At 48.0% G+C, this 18,562-nt stretch overlaps 1 protein-coding gene across 2 annotated transcripts in view; it reads right to left on the bottom strand.

The window, feature by feature from the left end:
• TSPAN5 (tetraspanin 5) overlaps positions 1-18,562 on the bottom strand; it is a 275,119-nt gene that overhangs the window by 102,842 nt on the left and 153,715 nt on the right. For both annotated transcript variants that reach the window (XM_075350919.1, XM_075350927.1), the window contains exon 2: positions 6,301-6,351. In XM_075350919.1, coding sequence (XP_075207034.1) covers positions 6,301-6,351 — 51 coding nt within the window. The remainder of the gene's footprint in view (positions 1-6,300; positions 6,352-18,562) is intronic.

Here is an 18,562-nt window from a genome sequence, read left to right as displayed (position 1 = left end):
TAAAATCATTGCCTCACTTTAGCCATATGAGAAAATAGGTCTTGTGAAGAAGATTAAGGAGTGTTAAGACGCTGAAGTATTGGCTAGCTGTCCAAATCCAAGATTCAGAATGAAACAATACGCAGTCTGGTCTTGAGTGTAAATTAGGATGTCATAAGGCACATAGTGAATAACACTATGTTAGAAAGAATAAAAAATTCTGTTTCTGGGTTAAAAGTGTTATTTCTTGTTTAATTGTGCATTACTTATTTTGGAAAAAGGTGATGTAACCCTGAAACTTCGCTTTTGTGGCTGCTACAATGATTTTAGGATACCTATGAAGTCCAATAGAAAACTCACTATATTCGAATGTCATTGTTCATATGAACTACACATTACTATCATTTCATTAGTCTGATAAGATTTGTTTTCTACTTTCATGGTAACCAAAGTATGAAAGATGTTCAGGACGTCAGGATTCCAGACTTTACATCATTCAAAGCTATTGATACACATAAGTATTACTCCATAATGGTAACCAGTATCCGTCTCTTCCCCTTGCACATTCGGCAAAGCTTAAAGAATACTATAAAAATGTGAAGAGATTGTTAATGTGATGAAATATGATGAATATGGTTGAGAAGTAATTTGAGATTTCAAAATGGTTGCATTCTTGATGGGTTTTTAAGGAGGCTATACTAAGCTTCCATGCTTTGTTTGCCTTTGGGATAGCAGGGACGCAACTATAGACAATATTGGCCTGAATGTACTGAGTTTCTGTGGGGAACAACAACATTAAATGGAAGTCACTTGTAGACCCTCAGAAGGTACTAATGCCACCTTTCCACATCAAACCAAGCCTCATGAATCAATTTGTCACAGCTTTGGACAAGGAATCAGTGCCATTCAAGTATCTACAAGATCTCTTCCAAAAGTTTTCAGAAGCAAAAGTTAAAGCTGGCGTTTTATGTTGGCCCTCAAATCAAGAAAGTTATGGAGTGTCAAGAGTTTCCCAAACTCCTCAAAAGAAAAGAGAAAGAAGCATGGATCAGTTTTGTTAATGTAGTTACAGGATTGCTCTTGAAATCATAAAGCTGAAAACTATGTTGTATTGGTTAAGACTGGTGAAGCAAAATGGGTTGCAGGAGGTCTCAAAGTCCATATCCTTGATGTTCATCTTGATAGACTCAAACAGAAGATGGATTCCGAGGAGCAAGGAGAGCGCTTTCATCAAGATAGAAAATGTCAAAATATTGGATGCCAGGGAAACTACAAGGAAAACCTAATGGGGGACAACATTTGGGGATTAATGCGTAAAAGTGATATGACATACCCTCACAAAAGTAAATATTTCTAGGTACTTTTCATCAATTTGTAGCATTTTCATTAAAATATACTAATGATTTGAAATATATTGTATTTTGTTTTCATTATGAACTTAAACCCAAACATTTGTAATTTTCCTTAAGATGGTATTCCAATTTCAACTCTTCAGTGTCCTGACCGCAAAATCAAAGTTTTTGAAGGCTAATACATTTTTTCTATGTTATTATGATATAACTAATTAAGAAATTACATTTATTCCCTGGGAACAAATATCATGTTACATAATGTAATACAAGATTATATAGAACAGGCCTGCATAACATTACATTTGAGCACTATCCCGCCAGGACTGGCGCAGAGGAGCAAAGGAGCTCCCGTCATCCCCATCCTCTGTGTGCAGCAGCGTGATGAGCTTAGTACTCTTTGACCTCATCATACGGCTGCTGGCACAGAGCCAGGGGAGATGGCTAGGACAAAAGTAAGCGCACTATCAAGGAGCCGAAGATTAAACGCCTGATTGTGAATGGGGGGAGGGGGTGCACAGTTTTGCCTGTAGGTTGTACAGTGTGTGCTGCCTATGGGGGGTACTATGTGTGTGTGCGCACTCCCTGTGGGGAGTACTGTGTGTGTTTCTTGTGGGGGTACTGTGTGTGCATGCTGCCTGTGGGGGGTACTGTTGGGGGGGTGCATGCATGTGTGTGTGGTACTGTATGTATGTGCTGCCTGTGGGGGATATTGTGTGTGTGTCAGTGTGTGTTTGTGTGTATTTTGAACAGGGGAAGTGTGGGGGTATTATAGAGAGAGGCAATGTGTGTGGTGGGTATTTTACAGAGGGACAGTGTGGGGTGATATTTTACAGAGGGGCAGTGTAGGGGAGAATATTATGGAGAGGGGGACTATAGGGGGGATATTTTGTGCAGAAAGAACAACAATCATTTATTCAGGGCCACAGTATAGTAGATATTTTTATTTATTAAGCAGTATAATGATACTTTTAATTTTAAGGGCACTGTTTCAGGAAGTGCTACTGAAGACTTACAATAGGGTAATCTTTAGAGACGAGCTCTAGGCATGAAGTTTCACATTGGTGTCTGTTCTACATGCAGACAAAAAGCATGGGAATGACTCCAATCAGAGAGAAGATGTCACCTATAAGGTACCTGGACGTAAATGTTTATTTGTGATTTTTCCTACGTCTCATCAGTACTGTGGTTCCTGTATGGTCCACAGTCTGATGATGACTTTTAACAACAACTCCCAGTATCTACTTACCCTTGTTAAAGGCATATTAGGAATTGTAGTTTTATGCAATACAGTTGTACATGTCACTGACCTGAAATTGCAATTCATCGCTGTACTAAGCTTGATTTGTTCATGTACTGATGTACTGACGGTGGTTCTGACACTGCATTCATGTACTGACAGTTGTTCTCATGCTGCATTCATGTACTGATGGTGGTTCTGATGCTGAATGCATGTACTGATGGTGGTTTAGATGCTGCAGTCATGTACTGACAGTGATTCTGAAGTTGCATTTATGAACTGATAGTGGTTCTGCCACTGCATTCATTTACTGATGGTAGTTCTGACACTGCACTTATGGAAATACAGTGGTTCTGGGACTGCACTCATGTATGGGAAGTGGTTCTAATCTTGTACATATGTACCAATCAAAAACATACTACATAGCTATGTTAAAACTTAAAAATTGTCAAACTTTTTGAGGAGGACTTGGTGAGATTCTGCTCCAAAAACTCAGTGTAAGTTAGCATATGTTTATATCTAATTTTTCGCAGCAGAAACTGACTATAATCTCTCCAAATCCTAATACAATAGTCAAAACTTGGTTCTGTTGATTATTAATGTACTGATGGTGGTTTTGGTGATGTATTCATATAAGTATTCCCTTAATTTTTTTGCGAGTCTTGGGATTGGTTTAATACGGCAACGCAGCCAATGGACCAAAAAATGTTATGCTCCTGATATACGAGGGGCTGCTAAGTCTTTGCCTTTGTGATTTTTTTTGTTTCTATGCTAACGAATGTTACATCACATGAAATCCTTATGTGTCAAATATATGTTTTAAAAATTTTGAGTTTGCTGCTTATGGGAACAGTGTTCTACGCACGCGGGAAAACAAAATCGCAGAGTCTAATGCGATATTCACAGCATCTGAGAGCAGAGTGATAAAATTCTTGTTTCTGCAAGGAAAGTCTGCAAATGATATTCATGGTGATATGTCACAGACATTAGTGCATCAATACCCTTCATATTCCACAGTTAAGAGGAGAGTTGCCAAATTTAAAACGGGCCACTTCAGCACCAATAATGAGGAACATCCTGGACGACCAAGAGTGATTGATGTTACGGAGATCGTCGATGCAGTGCACACCCTCATACTGGAGAATCAACGAATTTCAGCTAAAGCAATAGTAGATATCATGGAGATTTCCCGTGAACATGTTTGTGTCATTATTAGGGATGATCGAATATCACAAATATTTGGCAATATTCGGCTTTGCGAATATCTGACGAATAGTTCGCCGCTATGTGAATATTCGATGCGCAATGTAAGTCTATGGGAAGCCCGAACAGTTGCTATTCGGTAACTATTCGGGTTTCCCATAGACTTACATTGCGCATCGAATATTCGCAAATCGTCGAATAGTGGCGACCTATTCGACGAATATGGGCGTTGCCGAATATTTGCGGTATTCGATCATCCCTAGTCATTATCCATGAACATTTGGACATGAGGAAGCTATCTGCAAAGTGGGTCCCCAAATGTTTGACAACAGATCAGAGAAGCATGCGAGTGAAAACTTCCTGGTCCATTTGTCAGCCTTTCCGGACTTATATAACTTCCTGGATCGAATGGTCACTATGAATGAGACCTAGATTTATTTGTGTGACCCTGAAAACAAGGAGCAGTGAAAAGAGTGGAGGCACAGTGGTTCTCCTCGTCCAAAGAAGTTTGGGGTGCAAACATCAGCCACTAAGGTGATGGTGTCTGTGTTCTGGGATAAGGAGGGCGTGCTGCTAGTGGACTACCTTCAAAAGGGTTCCACCATCAATGCAAGGTATTACATTAAACTTTTGGATAACAGAAAGAGATGGAGAGAGGTGTTCAATTGCTGCACCAAAAGATCACTTGTTCAGAAGATCAGATCAATGTCACTTTATTTTCATACAGGTCTACGCGTTTCAGGAGCACCTGCCCCCTTCCTCAAGACCATCAGGCATAAGAATAACATCAAATAAAAAAAAAAGATTTGATGTTATTCTTATGCCTGACGGTCCTGAGGAAAGGGGCAGGTGCTCCTGAAACGCGTAGACCTGTATGAAAATAAAGTGACATTGATCTGATCTTCTGAACAAGTGATCTTTTGGCGTGGCAATTGAACACCTCTCTCCATCTCTTTCTGTTATCTGCCGTTTGGGTGGCTGCAGCCGTGGATCGATCTGTACATGCGATTATAGTAGCTGTGACTTTCACAACTACAATTGGTGAGTAACATTACTGGGTGTGCTGCTAGTGGACTACCTTCAAAAGGGTTCCACCATTAATGCAAGGTATTACATTGAACTTTTGGACCAATTGAAGGCAGCTCTGAAGGCCAAAAGGCGTGGCAAGCTGTCCAAAGGAATCTTGTTCCTGCAAGACAACGCCTCCGCTCACACTGCACAAGCGACCATGGCAAAACTGGCAGAGCTGAGCTTCCAGCTAGTTGACCACCCACCTTATTAACCAGATCTAGATCCCTCCGACTATCATCTGTTTCCAAACCTGAAGAAACACCTCAAGGGTTCCAAATTTCACAGCATTTCTGATGCCATGGCTGCTACAGATGCCTGGTTTGAGGCACAACCAAAATCCTTCTTTTTTGCAAGGCTTACAGAACTTAGAATACCGATGTAAGAAGTGTGTTCACATCAGTGGAGAGTATGTGGAATAAATGTAAAGTTTCATCATCCTATCTCGTTTTTTTCTGGGTAAAGCCAAACATTGATCAGCAGCTCCTCGTAGAGCCTTAGAATACATGGAAAACAATGGAGTTGATATGACTGAGGGTATGTTCCTATGGGAAGAATGTGCAGTGGATTTCATGGAAAATCTGCATAATACAGTAATATCACTTTGGCTGAGATTTCACTAAATATCACTAATAAAACCATGGGAAACATCTGAAGTGTAAATTTACAAGAACTGCTATGCTGTGGATTCAACCCTGCAATTCAAAAGATACACAGCATTTCTGCAAATAAATTCACAGCATTTTCTGCAGCTCCATCAATGGTTGGAGCCTAAACAGAGTAATTCCCATCTCAGCCATGAAAAGTAAAAATACAGCTGAGAGAGCAGTTGTTTTCGCATGCTTGTTAGTCTGCAAAAGTTCAAGTATAGTCAGCTAAGTGTGCATGTATTCTCATTGGGGAGAGGGGAGTAATCCGTGAAAAATGGTGTACAACCAATCATACTATTAGACAAGATATCAGATTGCTGTGTTAGCTTGGAGTAATAATAATAATAATAATTTTATTCATTTATATAGCGCTATTAATTCCATAGCACTTTACATACATTGGCAACACTGTCCCCATTGGGGCTCACAATCTAGAGTCCCTATCTGTATGTCTTTGGAATGTGGGAGGAAACCGGAGTACCCGGAGGAAACCCACGCAAACACGGGGAGAACATACAAACTCCTTGCAGATGGTGTCCTTGGTGGGATTTGAACCCAGGACCCCAGCGCTGCACAGCAGCTTAGACTTTTCATCCTGTAATATTGTGGCTAATTATTCATAAATCTTTCTCCATTGTAGATTTATTGACTTATGATACAATGGCAAAAATGTATAAACTTATATGGTATTAATCTGCAATGATAATAGTGAATTGACATGTGTTTTTAATGAAAACTAGAATAATAGTATGTCAAGGTCTCGTTTCATTAACAGAGTACACAAAACACAATGATCATATTTTCAGCTTACCTTTTCACTCCATGCCCATAGACCGACTCCAAGAAATGCTATCCCCAAAAACTGAAAAACATAAAAAAATTGGATTTGATACAACTTGCTACACACTGTATATCACTAAATATATAATACAGTTCAAAAGTTTAGGGTCACTTAGATATTTCCTTATTTTTGATAGGAAAGCACATTTTTTTCAATGAAGGTAACATTAAATTAAACAGAAATACTCTCTATACATTGTTAATGTGGTAAATGACTATTCTAGCTTTAAACGTCTGGTTTTTAATGCAATATCTACATTGGTGTATAGAGGTCCATTTCCAACAACCACCACTCCAGTGTTTTAATGGTACATTGTTTTTGCTATCTGTGTTAGAAGGCTAATGGATGTTTAGAAATCCATTGAAAACCCTTGTGCAATTATGTTAACACAGCTGTGAGGTAAATCCGGAGATATGACGATAAATCGTGATATTCAAGTATGTCAGGAAGCCCTCTCCTGGTGTCACCCCCCCTTTCCTTCACACAACTGGTTTAGCAACAAATCCCATGGCCATCTCCTGTGATATGGAGATGAGGTGGTGTGGGAACAATGGACACAGGATGACTCCCTGCCGTCACCCTGTAACAAGAGTTGTATCTCATTAGCAAGGCTATGGAACTAGCAGACAGAACGACTCCAGTAAAAAATGGTTCATATCTCGCAAGCCATATTTCCGATAAATATGGCAACCATAAAAATGGTGTCTCCGCATGCGGACGATGCCGGCACACCCTTTTTATGGGAGCAGGACATTGGGAAATGCCCCAGGCGTGATATCAGCCAATGGGGAACTGGCAGACAGGTCATGAGTCCCCTCGTTCTGTAGCTAAATTCATAACTGTCACAATGAGAGCATTGGCGTCCGCCTACGACGCTCCCAGGCAAAGTTATGGCCCATATTCCATGTTGTGGATTGTCCATAACTCAAGCCAGGGGTGGAGCAGTGCTCCCTCTGAGGTCACTAAGGTAGGAGGGGACCTGGATTTGCCCAGGTTGATAACCCTACTTCGGCCATTTTCCAGGGTTCTTTCGCTGGGGGCACGTGTAGGAAACATCTGTGGGAGTTCCTGGAAACCTGGTCTACAGCGCCCCCCTGTGGCCAGACGCACAAGGTAACTGATTGAACTGTGTATGCCTGTTTGTAAACCATGCTTTATCTGTAACTGTACTCTGACATATGTATATTCTGTAGATTCCCTATTGTATATATTGTAGTTTCTAGTGTGCTTTAGGCTGATTAAATTATATAATTAATCTTGGGCTGTTCTGTTATCTCGATCTTGAATCCCACGTCTGTGTGTTCGGCTAATAGTTACCGTAAATCGGTTGGTGGCAGCGAATTGTGCCAAGGATTATTGTGGGGAGGCCAGTGAGATCCGGGGAGATTTTATATATTCCGCCCGCGGAGGTCGGGGGAATATATACCTTACTCTCACCGGGGACCCTTCAATAATCGGCATAAGTAGTATAGCGGCCTCCTTGCTTATTGTCGGGCAATTCCATAATTGGCCTGACTATAAGAGGGGCGCTAGAGAGCGCGTCACGTGCTCTGTCTGTCGGTCGGGAGGTATAAAGGAGGGGTGACCCCCACTTGTTACCCCCCGATTGTGACGTACTGGTAGCCAGCGCGGGGGATTTCTGAGTGACCCCCCCGGTGGTTTGTGACATATTGGTGGCATAGCGGTGGGATCGAGATAATAGTGTGTGTGAGTGTGAGACCCATACTCCCAGACACTAAAGACTGCCTGCAGCAGCTGTGGCTGCTGGGGTCTTCAGACTAGCTCAACACTAGAGTGTCAGAGTGCAGATACTGTAAGGTGTGTGGAGGCATCAGGTGTCAGTTCTGTGTCAGTGACCAAAAGTCTGCAAGAATGGCTGATGGCACCAGGAGCAGAGCTATGCAACTGGCCAATGCTAAGGCAGGAGCCGAAGAGAGGGAGGACGGTGCTGTGGACAGCAATGAGGAGGTTGCCCACGAGTCCTCCTGGAGCTCGACGCCAGAAAACCGTTCTGCCGAGGACATTGCGCAACCTGGCACTGCTGGACAAGATGAGGAGGAGCTCACCCAAGGTTCCTCAACGAGCCAGATGCCAGCCCTCCGCTCTGAAAGGGACAGTGAATCGCCTAGCTCTGCAGCGTGCCGCAGATCACCACGTGCCATTCCACCGAGCCTGGGAGGCTCGGATAGCCTTCTTCAAATGGCTATGGCCCTTCTCCAGGCTGGAGACCAGAAGGGCTACAAGGAACTCCTGGCAGAGCGCAGGGCAGAGCGGCACGCAGAGCGTGAGGCTGCGGAGCGAGAGCGGCAGGCAGCGCGTGAAGAGCGAGAGCGACAGGCAGACCGTGACTACCAGCTGCAGCTAGCTCAGCTCCGGCCCTCATCAGCCACACGTGACCTTCAAGACACCAAACTTCCAAAGGTCCGTGTTGAGGACTTCCCAGTGCTGGAGAAGGATGGAGACTTGGACTCTTTCTTGACTGCTTTTGAACGGACTTGCTTGCAGCACCATCTGGACAAGGACCAGTGGGCCAAATACCTGACCCCCCGTTTAAGGGGTAAGGCCCTGGATGTCCTTGGGGACTTGCCTGCTGAGGCAGATCAGGGCTACGACACCATCAAGCGGGCCCTGATCCAACAGTACAACCTCACTCCAGAGTCCTACCGCAAGAAGTTCCGGAGCCTACAGAAGGGACCAAAGGACTCCTGGGCTGACCACCGGCGGGCACTTGCCCGAGCTGCCGACCACTGGACCCAAGGCCTGCAGCTTTCCACCGGACCGGAGATCCTGGACTTGTTCATCACGGAGCAACTCTTGTGGAACTGCCCTGAGGATCTCCGCCAGTTCATCCGAGACCAGAAGCCAAAGGGGTCCACGGCTACAGCTGCCCTTGCCGATGACTACACCAACAACCGGGCCCCTGAGGCCAGGAGAGCGGCCACCAGCAGCACCTGGAGAGGGGGTAAGATGAATTCTGCGACGGCCCCACCTGCCCCTAGACTGCAGGGGGTGTCCCCCTCAACTCCCCTCTCCAGGCCCGTGGCGGAACCAAGACGGTGCCACCAGTGCAACCTACCTGGACACTTCAAGGCCATGTGCCCTCAGCGTCCCAAGGCCCCGGCTCCGTCCCCGTCCCAAGGGCCGCCCAAGGTGTATTGTGTGGGTGGGGGTGGTGGTAGGTCCCTGGACAGCTTCCAACCTGTCACCGTCGGCCGGTCTGTGACCATAGGACTGCGAGACAGCGCCTCGGAGGTGACTCTGGTGCGGCCTGAGATGGTGTCCCCCCAAGACTTGATCCCTGGAAAAACCCTCGCTGTCTCCGGGATTGGAGGCACTGACCCGGCGCTGCCTGTTGCTGACATTTATGTGGACTGGGGCGCAGGGCGGGGGGTGAGGGAGGTGGGGGTAACTGATCGGATCCCTGCAAACGTGCTACTTGGGACAGATTTGGGGCAGATAACCTCCCAGTTTGGGCCCCCCCCAAGGGCTGAACCTTCAGCCAGTACTGACATGACTCCTGACAATGTTAATGTGTTATCTATGAATGATGTAAGGGAGGAGGGAGTGAACTCTGATATTTCTGCTTGCACAGACACCATAGACACACACGCAGCTGCAGCTGTGACAGGAGGGGAGGGGGTCAGAGAAAGGTGTGACAATGCCTCTACAAGTAACCAGCCTGTGAGCTGGGATCTGTTGCCCTCTGCAGGGATAAGCAGAGAGCAGGGTGCTGCAGGGGGAGGACCAGTGTGTGGGGTGGGGGCTACCACAGCAAATGTGGGGTCCCCAGAGATTTCACAGCGGGGTTCTGTTGCTGCAGGAGGGGAACAGGCAGGTGAGATTGGGGCCGGTCCAGGAGCGGAAGTGCTCCCAGGTAAGATCTCGGTGCATGGTTCCCCCACAACCGGGGTGTCAGGAAGCCAGGTAGGTCTGCCTGAACCGGCGACTTGGTCAGGAACGGAGGAGGAGCAGGCACGACCCACGGTCGCAGCGGCTGTGGCCGCTGTCACCCGCAGTGGGAGTGCTGGAAGCCAAGGGGCCTCCCGGAGGTCCGATAGCTCTTCCCCTTCTGACCAAGTGGCAGCCGAGTCAGGTGGAGGCCAGGACACAGGTCCCGGGGTACTGACTGAAGATGTGACAGTCTCGTCGATTCTGGCCACATCAAGTCAGGGGTTTCAGGCAGCGTTAGAAGCTGACGACAGCCTGAAAGCTCTTAAGGAGCAGGCGGCACAGCCTCCCTCGGACTCGGACCCGGAGCGAGTGGTCTGGGACCAAGGACGGCTGTACCGGGCCACGGTCCAGCAGGGTTCACCGGAGGCGTGGCCCAGGGACCGACAGTTGGTGGTACCCTATCCGTTCCGGACGGAGTTGTTGCGGATCGCACATGAGATTCCGATGGCCGGACACCTAGGGATCGCTAAGACCAAGGCCAGGTTAAACCAGCATTTCTACTGGCCAAAAATGGGGGCCGATGTGGCTGCCTACTGCCGTTCGTGTGAAACCTGTCAGAGAGTGGGGAAGGCGGGGCCACGCCCCAAAGCCCCACTGGTATCTCTGCCAATCATCGATGAGCCTTTCAGGAGGGTGGCTGTGGATCTGGTCGGCCCGCTGGCCATCCCCAGCAGCTCCGGGAAACGCTTCATACTGACGGTAGTGGACTATGCCACCCGGTACCCAGAAGCAGTGGCCTTGTCGTCCATTCGGGCTGACAAGGTGGCCACCGCATTGCTGGAGATTTTCTCCCGAGTGGGTTTTCCCCAGGAAATGCTCACTGACCGGGGGACCCAATTCATGTCCCAGCTGATGGAGGCCCTCTGTAAGCAAGTCCAGGTGCGACATCTGGTGGCCAGCCCGTACCATCCACAGACTAATGGCCTGTGCGAGCGGTTCAATGGCACCTTAAAGCAGATGCTTAAGATGTTGGTCGACTCCCATGGGCGTGACTGGGAGCGGTATCTCCCACACCTGTTATTTGCTTACCGGGAGGTTCCACAGGCCTCAACAGGATTCTCACCGTTTGAGCTCCTGTACGGGCAACGTGTGCGGGGCCCCCTGGCTCTGGTGAAAGAGGCTTGGGAAGGGGATTTGGCCACCCCTGGAGTGTCGGTTATCGAGTATGTCATGCGCTTCCGGGACAAAATGCAGGCCTTGACGCAACTGGTACACGACAATATGGCTCAAGCCCAGGCCGATCAGAAGCGTTGGTACGACCAGAACGCTTGTGAGAGGACCTACCAAGTGGGTCAAAAGGTGTGGGTACTGGTCCCCGTACCACAGGACAAGCTTCAGGCAGCCTGGGAAGGCCCATACCTCGTGTACCAGCAGCTCAACCCTGTAACGTACCTGGTCACCCTGGACCCTGCCCGTGGAAGGCGGAAGCCCTTCCATGTGAACATGATGAAGGCACATCATGAGCGGGAGGCATGTGCGCTCCCCGTGTGCAACCTGCCCGAGGAGGGAGAAGCGGAAACCCTCTTGGATATGCTAGCCCAGGTTAGGGCAGGCGGATCCATTGAGGATGTGGAGGTTGGCCACCAGCTCTTGGAAGACCAACGGTCCCAGCTGTGGGCCACCCTCCTCCCCTTCCGGGGGTTGTTTACCAACCAGCCCGGAAGGACTGACTTGGCTGTCCATCACGTGGACACTGGGGATCATCCCCCGATCCGGCGTTCAGCATATCGGGTCTCCCTGGAGGTGCAGCAACACATGCGCCAGGAGATTGACGAGATGCTGAAGCTGGGGGTGATCCAGGCATCCAACAGCGCTTGGGCCTCGCCTGTAGTCCTCGTCCCTAAGAAGGACCGAACCACTCGGTTCTGCGTGGACTACAGGGGGCTCAATGCGGTCACGGTCGCCGATGCGTACCCAATGCCACGCATCGATGACCTGCTCGATCAGTTGGCCGGGGCTCAGTACCTGACCATCATGGATCTGAGCCGGGGATATTGGCAGATCCCCCTGACTCGCAAGGCCAGGGAACGCTCTGCCTTTATTACCCCATTTGGACTGTACGAGTCCACGGTGATGCCATTCGGGATGAGGAATGCCCCTGCCACTTTCCAGCGGATGGTCAACACCCTGCTCAAGGGACTTGAAGGGTACGCGGCCGCGTACCTGGATGACATTGCCGTCTTCAGTCCCACCTGGGAGGACCACCTAGAGCATCTAGCACAGGTGCTCAGGCGGATCCACCGGGCAGGTTTGACCATCAAGCCGGGAAAGTGTCAGCTGGCCATGAGCGAGGTCCAGTACCTCGGTCACCGGGTAGGTGGGAGAACACTGAAGCCCGAGCCTGAGAAAGTGGAAGCCATCGCATCCTGGCCCACCCCCAGGACCAAGAAGCAGGTGATGTCCTTCTTGGGGACCGCTGGGTACTATAGGAGGTTTGTTCCATGCTATAGTAGCCTGGCAAAGCCCTTGACGGACCTCACCAAGAAGAAGCTGCCCTCTGCAGTCGATTGGACAATGGACTGCGAGACAGCCTTCCGGGCCCTAAAGGACGCCCCGTCCAGCCCGCCCGTGCTACAGGCAGCCGACTTCACGCGGCCGTTTGTAGTACAGACCGACGCCAGTGACTTCGGCCTCGGTGCGGTGCTCAGCCAGGTGGACTCTGCGAGCCAAGAGCACCCAGTCTTGTACCTGAGCAGGAAGCTGTTACCAAGGGAAGTTGCCTATTCCACGATGGAGAAGGAGTGCCTGGCCATAGTGTGGGCCCTGCAGCGTCTGCAACCCTATCTATACGGGCGCCACTTCATCGTGGAGACGGACCACAATCCCCTCAGCTGGTTGCACACCGTCTCTGGGACGAATGGGCGATTGTTGCGATGGAGCCTTGCGCTCCAGCAATACAACTTCACCATTCGCCACAAAAGGGGCCGTGACCACGGTAACGCAGACGGGCTGTCCCGACAAGGAGAGGTCGCGGACGGGCGCACGGGGGAACACCGGAGTGTGCTGCCCCCTAGCGCCCTCAAAAGGGGGGAGGTGTGAGGTAAATCCGGAGATATGACGATAAATCGTGATATTCAAGTATGTCAGGAAGCCCTCTCCTGGTGTCACCCCCCCTTTCCTTCACACAACTGGTTTAGCAACAAATCCCATGGCCATCTCCTGTGATATGGAGATGAGGTGGTGTGGGAACAATGGACACAGGATGACTCCCTGCCGTCACCCTGTAACAAGAGTTGTATCTCATTAGCAAGGCTATGGAACTAGCAGACAGAACGACTCCAGTAAAAAATGGTTCATATCTCGCAAGCCATATTTCCGATAAATATGGCAACCATAAAAATGGTGTCTCCGCATGCGGACGATGCCGGCACACCCTTTTTATGGGAGCAGGACATTGGGAAATGCCCCAGGCGTGATATCAGCCAATGGGGAACTGGCAGACAGGTCATGAGTCCCCTCGTTCTGTAGCTAAATTCATAACTGTCACAATGAGAGCATTGGCGTCCGCCTACGACGCTCCCAGGCAAAGTTATGGCCCATATTCCATGTTGTGGATTGTCCATAACTCAAGCCAGGGGTGGAGCAGTGCTCCCTCTGAGATCACTAAGGTAGGAGGGGACCTGGATTTGCCCAGGTTGATAACCCTACTTCGGCCATTTTCCAGGGTTCTTTCGCTGGGGGCACGTGTAGGAAACATCTGTGGGAGTTCCTGGAAACCTGGTCTACAGCGCCCCCCTGTGGCCAGACGCACAAGGTAACTGATTGAACTGTGTATGCCTGTTTGTAAACCATGCTTTCTCTGTAACTGTACTCTGACATATGTATATTCTGTAGATTCCCTATTGTATATATTGTAGTTTCTAGTGTGCTTTAGGCTGATTAAATTATATAATTAATCTTGGGCTGTTCTGTTATCTCGATCTTGAATCCCACGTCTGTGTGTTCGGCTAATAGTTACCGTAAATCGGTTGGTGGCAGCGAATTGTGCCAAGGATTATTGTGGGGAGGCCAGTGAGATCCGGGGAGATTTTATATATTCCGCCCGCGGAGGTCGGGGGAATATATACCTTACTCTCACCGGGGACCCTTCAATAATCGGCATAAGTAGTATAGCGGCCTCCTTGCTTATTGTCGGGCAATTCCATAATTGGCCTGACTATAAGAGGGGCGCTAGAGAGCGCGTCACGTGCTCTGTCTGTCGGTCGGGAGGTATAAAGGAGGGGTGACCCCCACTTGTTACCCCCCGATTGTGACGTACTGGTAGCCAGCGCGGGGGATTTCTGAGTGACCCCCCCGGTGGTTTGTGACAACAGCTGAAAACAGTTTTGCTGATTAGAGAAGCTATAAAACTAGCTCGTTTGAGCTAGTTGAGAATCTGGAGCATTACATTTGTTGGTTCCATTAAACTCTCAAAATGACCAGAAAAAGAGAACTTTCATGTGAAACTTGACAATCTATTCTTGTTCTTAGAAATAAAGGATATTCCATGAGATGAATTTCCAAGAAACTGAAGATTTCCTACAACAGTGTGTACTACTCCCTTCAGAGGAGAGCATAAACAGGCTCTAACCAGAGTAGAAAGAGAAGTGGGAGGCCCCGCTGCACCACTGAGCAACAAGACAAGTACATTAGAGTCTCTAGTTTGAGAAATCAACGCCTCACAGGTCCTCAACTGGCAGCTTCATTAAATAGTACCCGCAAAACGCCAGTGTCAACGTCTACAGTGAATAGTATGATTTTTCATGGAAAAGACAAAATTGTCTAGGTGACCCCAAACTTTTGAACGGTAGTGTATTTATATTACACCCCTGTACTACTGCGGACCTGCATGGCTTTGAACCAGAGAAAGTGTTGGGGAGTGTTTATTTAAAGTATTTTTGTGTGTGTTTTCTTTTTACTTACTTGGTTAGTAATGGGGATGTCTGTTTGATGCCTCTCCATTACTAACACCAAAGCTTGATGCCAGCTGAGACTACACTGCTGACATCAACCCCAACTACCATTACTGATTGCCACTGCACCAAAGCAATCAGGAAGAGCCGAGGCAAAGAGGCCAGAATTGAAGCATCTAAAGGGATGCTCCACTTCTGAGGCAGGTGCGAGCTGGTATTTTTTGGCTGGGAAAGGCCAAATAGCTATGAACTTTCCCAGCTTGATAATACCACCATTACCTTTGCTGGTTCTCAAATATAGGTGGGACCCCACGTCGTTTTTTTTTTTAATTATTTATTTATTAGGGTAAACCAAGCTAAACAACCATTAATGCCACATAAAAGATACTAAAAGGGTGTAAGGCTATGTGCCCACGGGGACAGTGTCCTGCGGATATATCCGCAGGACATTCCGCAGGTGCTCCCAGGAAACAGCACCACAACTTTTGTCTGTTTCCATGCTGTAGAATGTCCTGCGGATATGGTGCGGGCATTCTGCATTGAGGATACAGTACCATGGCTTCGGCACTGCATCCTCAATGCAGAACAAGTGCTGCAGTGATCAGGGGAGTTCATACTTACCTCCATCACGCAGCACCTCGCTTTCCGGCAGCCGGGTCACTCTCTCAGCGTCTGCAGGAGAAGGTGGGCGGGCCTGAACTAGCTCCGGCTGTCACATGACCGGAGCTCGTGCAGGCTCCGCCCACCTCTTCCTTCCTGTACCTGGATTCACCGCGCTCCTGTACACCGGACGGAGAAAGTGACTCCGGTGAGGCAGGTAAGTATATGGGACCCTGCGGAGAAATCCGCAACAATAATTGACATGCTGCAGATTTTTCCGCATGAAAATCTGCACGATTTCCGCTGCGGAAAAATCCGCAGCGTGGGCACAGCATTTCCCAAATGCCATAGAAATGGCTGGGGAGTAGCTGTGCTGCAGATTTCTGGAAAATCCGCGGCTTTTCCGCAAGAAATCCGCGGCAAAATCCGCGCATTTTCCGCAGTGTGGGCACATAGCCTAAAGGCTACTTTACACACTGCGATATCGGTCCCGATATCGCTAGTGTGGGTACCCGCCCCCATCTGTTGCGCGACACGGGCAAATCGCTGCCCGTGCCGCACAACAGCCGTCACACATACTTACCTGTCCGGCGACGTCGCTGTGACGGGCGAACCGCCTCCTTTCTAAGGGGGCGGTCCGTGCAGCGTCACAGCGACGTCACTGAAGCGTCACTGAACCGCCGCCCAATAGCAGCGGAGGGGCGGAGATGAGCGGGATGTAACATCCCGCCCACCTCCTTCCTTCCTCATAGCGGCCGGGAGGCAGGTAAGGGGAGCTTCCTCGTTCCTGCGGCGTCACACGCAGCGATGTGTGCTGCCGCAGGAACGAGGAACAACTTCGTTACTGCTGCAGTAACGATTTTTAAGAATGGACCCCCATGTCGCCGATTAGCGATTTTGCACGTTTTTGCAACGATGCAAAATCGCTTATCGGTGTCACACGCAACGGCATCGCTAATGCGGCCGGATGTGCGTCACAAATTCCGTGACCCCAACGACTCCGCATTAGCGATGTCGCAGCGTGTAAAGCCCCCTTAAGTGTATAATATGTAGGGGGTTTAGCTGCAGAATATCTATTCTATCCAATGTATTTCTATCATCTATCTAGCTTATGTTTATAATTTTTTGTGTGTCTGTATATGTGTGTTTGTGTGTATTTCTTATGACAGGGTGACAGTTATAATTATGTATTAATTTATTTCACAATAATCTGTAATATTAAACTTGTTTTTTTGCTTTGGGCAACTTCCTGTTTGCTCTGTTTCCTGTGTTTTAACCAATTTTATTGAGACAAAAACGCTTGAGTCAAAAACGCATCAAAATGCATGTAACAAAAATGCAAGCAAACTAAGGGTATGTTTCCACAATCCGTGTTTGCAGCATTTTTTTCATGATGACAATGGGGATAGCAGGAAACCGGGGCTCCTAAGCTGACCCTCAGGCTACTGGGCCCTAGCTATCTCTAGTCTCAGGGATACTCCTAAAGGTGGGGATGCCTGAGACTCCTTCCTTGCCCTGCTCCTGAGCAGCCATGATCTGAAACCACATCCCTCAGGAACAGGAGTGAGATTAAACGCACTCTAATAGACAGACAGGGGAAACCAAAAGTCTGTCACACAGCACGCACTTAAAGAGGTATAAGACAATAAAAGATAAGGAGGAAAATAAAGAGCAGGGAGGAAACAACTAGCTGACGGGTAAACTTCACAACTACGCTAGGCAAAAAGCAACACTTTCCAGATAGACTGGGACACCAAAACACACAGACCACCACAGTATAGCCTATGGCTGGCATGGGTAGAAGATTTCATTGAGCTCTAATATGAGAGAAGAAGACCTAACTGGCTTCCTCACAACATCAGATCAAAGGAGCCTAACAAGCAAGCTAGCAGAAGTTAACTCTCGCTAGCCTGCTGTGACTGAGCACACAGCAGGTCGATGGCCGAGTCTCCCTGTTTTTATTAAAGACTGTAGAGAAATCATTCGGTAGAGTGTCAGAATCTGCAATGTGAACAGAGCTTGATGCCACCATGACAGCCTGCGAAGTTCATGCAAAACTCTGTGTGACAGTTTTGAACACAGCCTGTTTTCGTTGAGTCCAAAAAGCTGAGTTGTACAGTACAAGCACAGGTGTTGGGATTTATAGAAATCCCATTCCCACTGTGCTTCTTTTTTCCGCAGAGTAAATTGACATAGTATGGCATGTCAATTTATGCTTGAGGAGATGCAAGTGTTTTCAGTGGGGAGAACAATGGGAAAGTCCGCAGCACCTAGAACCATGTTCGTAGGCATGGCCTCTGTGTTCTCCTGAGGAGTATATTTGCGTCTCTGCAGGAGGGAAGACACTGTCTCTAGAACACAGTGTCTTCCAGATCATGGGCACATACCCTAAAGTGCGGAATTGGTGCAGGAATTCTGCAGCATCAGAAACTGAACAAACACTGAACGTGGGAATATAACCTCATGGTGTGTAATATACAAACCATTAGGACTTGGCTCCTCTTGTCACTATCAGTAGTTGTCATGTGATAGTAAGTATGTTATTTGCATACTTGTAGTCATATACTGACTAGAATATTGAATGAAGTATGCAAATTGAACACATGACAACTGCTGGAATCGGCAAGCAAAGTGAATCCTAACAGTGTGTATATTACACACCATTAGGAATCAGCAGACTGCACTACCACTTCCCAAATGCTTACTCGGGGGTGTACAACTCCATTAACTATAAGTATAATGGCATGATTCTGTCACTATGTGGTGTATTATGTACTCATGATGTAACA

The sequence above is a fragment of the Anomaloglossus baeobatrachus genome, chromosome 1, assembly GCF_048569485.1.
Source record: "Anomaloglossus baeobatrachus isolate aAnoBae1 chromosome 1, aAnoBae1.hap1, whole genome shotgun sequence".
Taxonomy (NCBI): domain Eukaryota; kingdom Metazoa; phylum Chordata; class Amphibia; order Anura; family Aromobatidae; genus Anomaloglossus; species Anomaloglossus baeobatrachus.
This window is presented reverse-complemented; position numbering and strand designations above follow the sequence as displayed.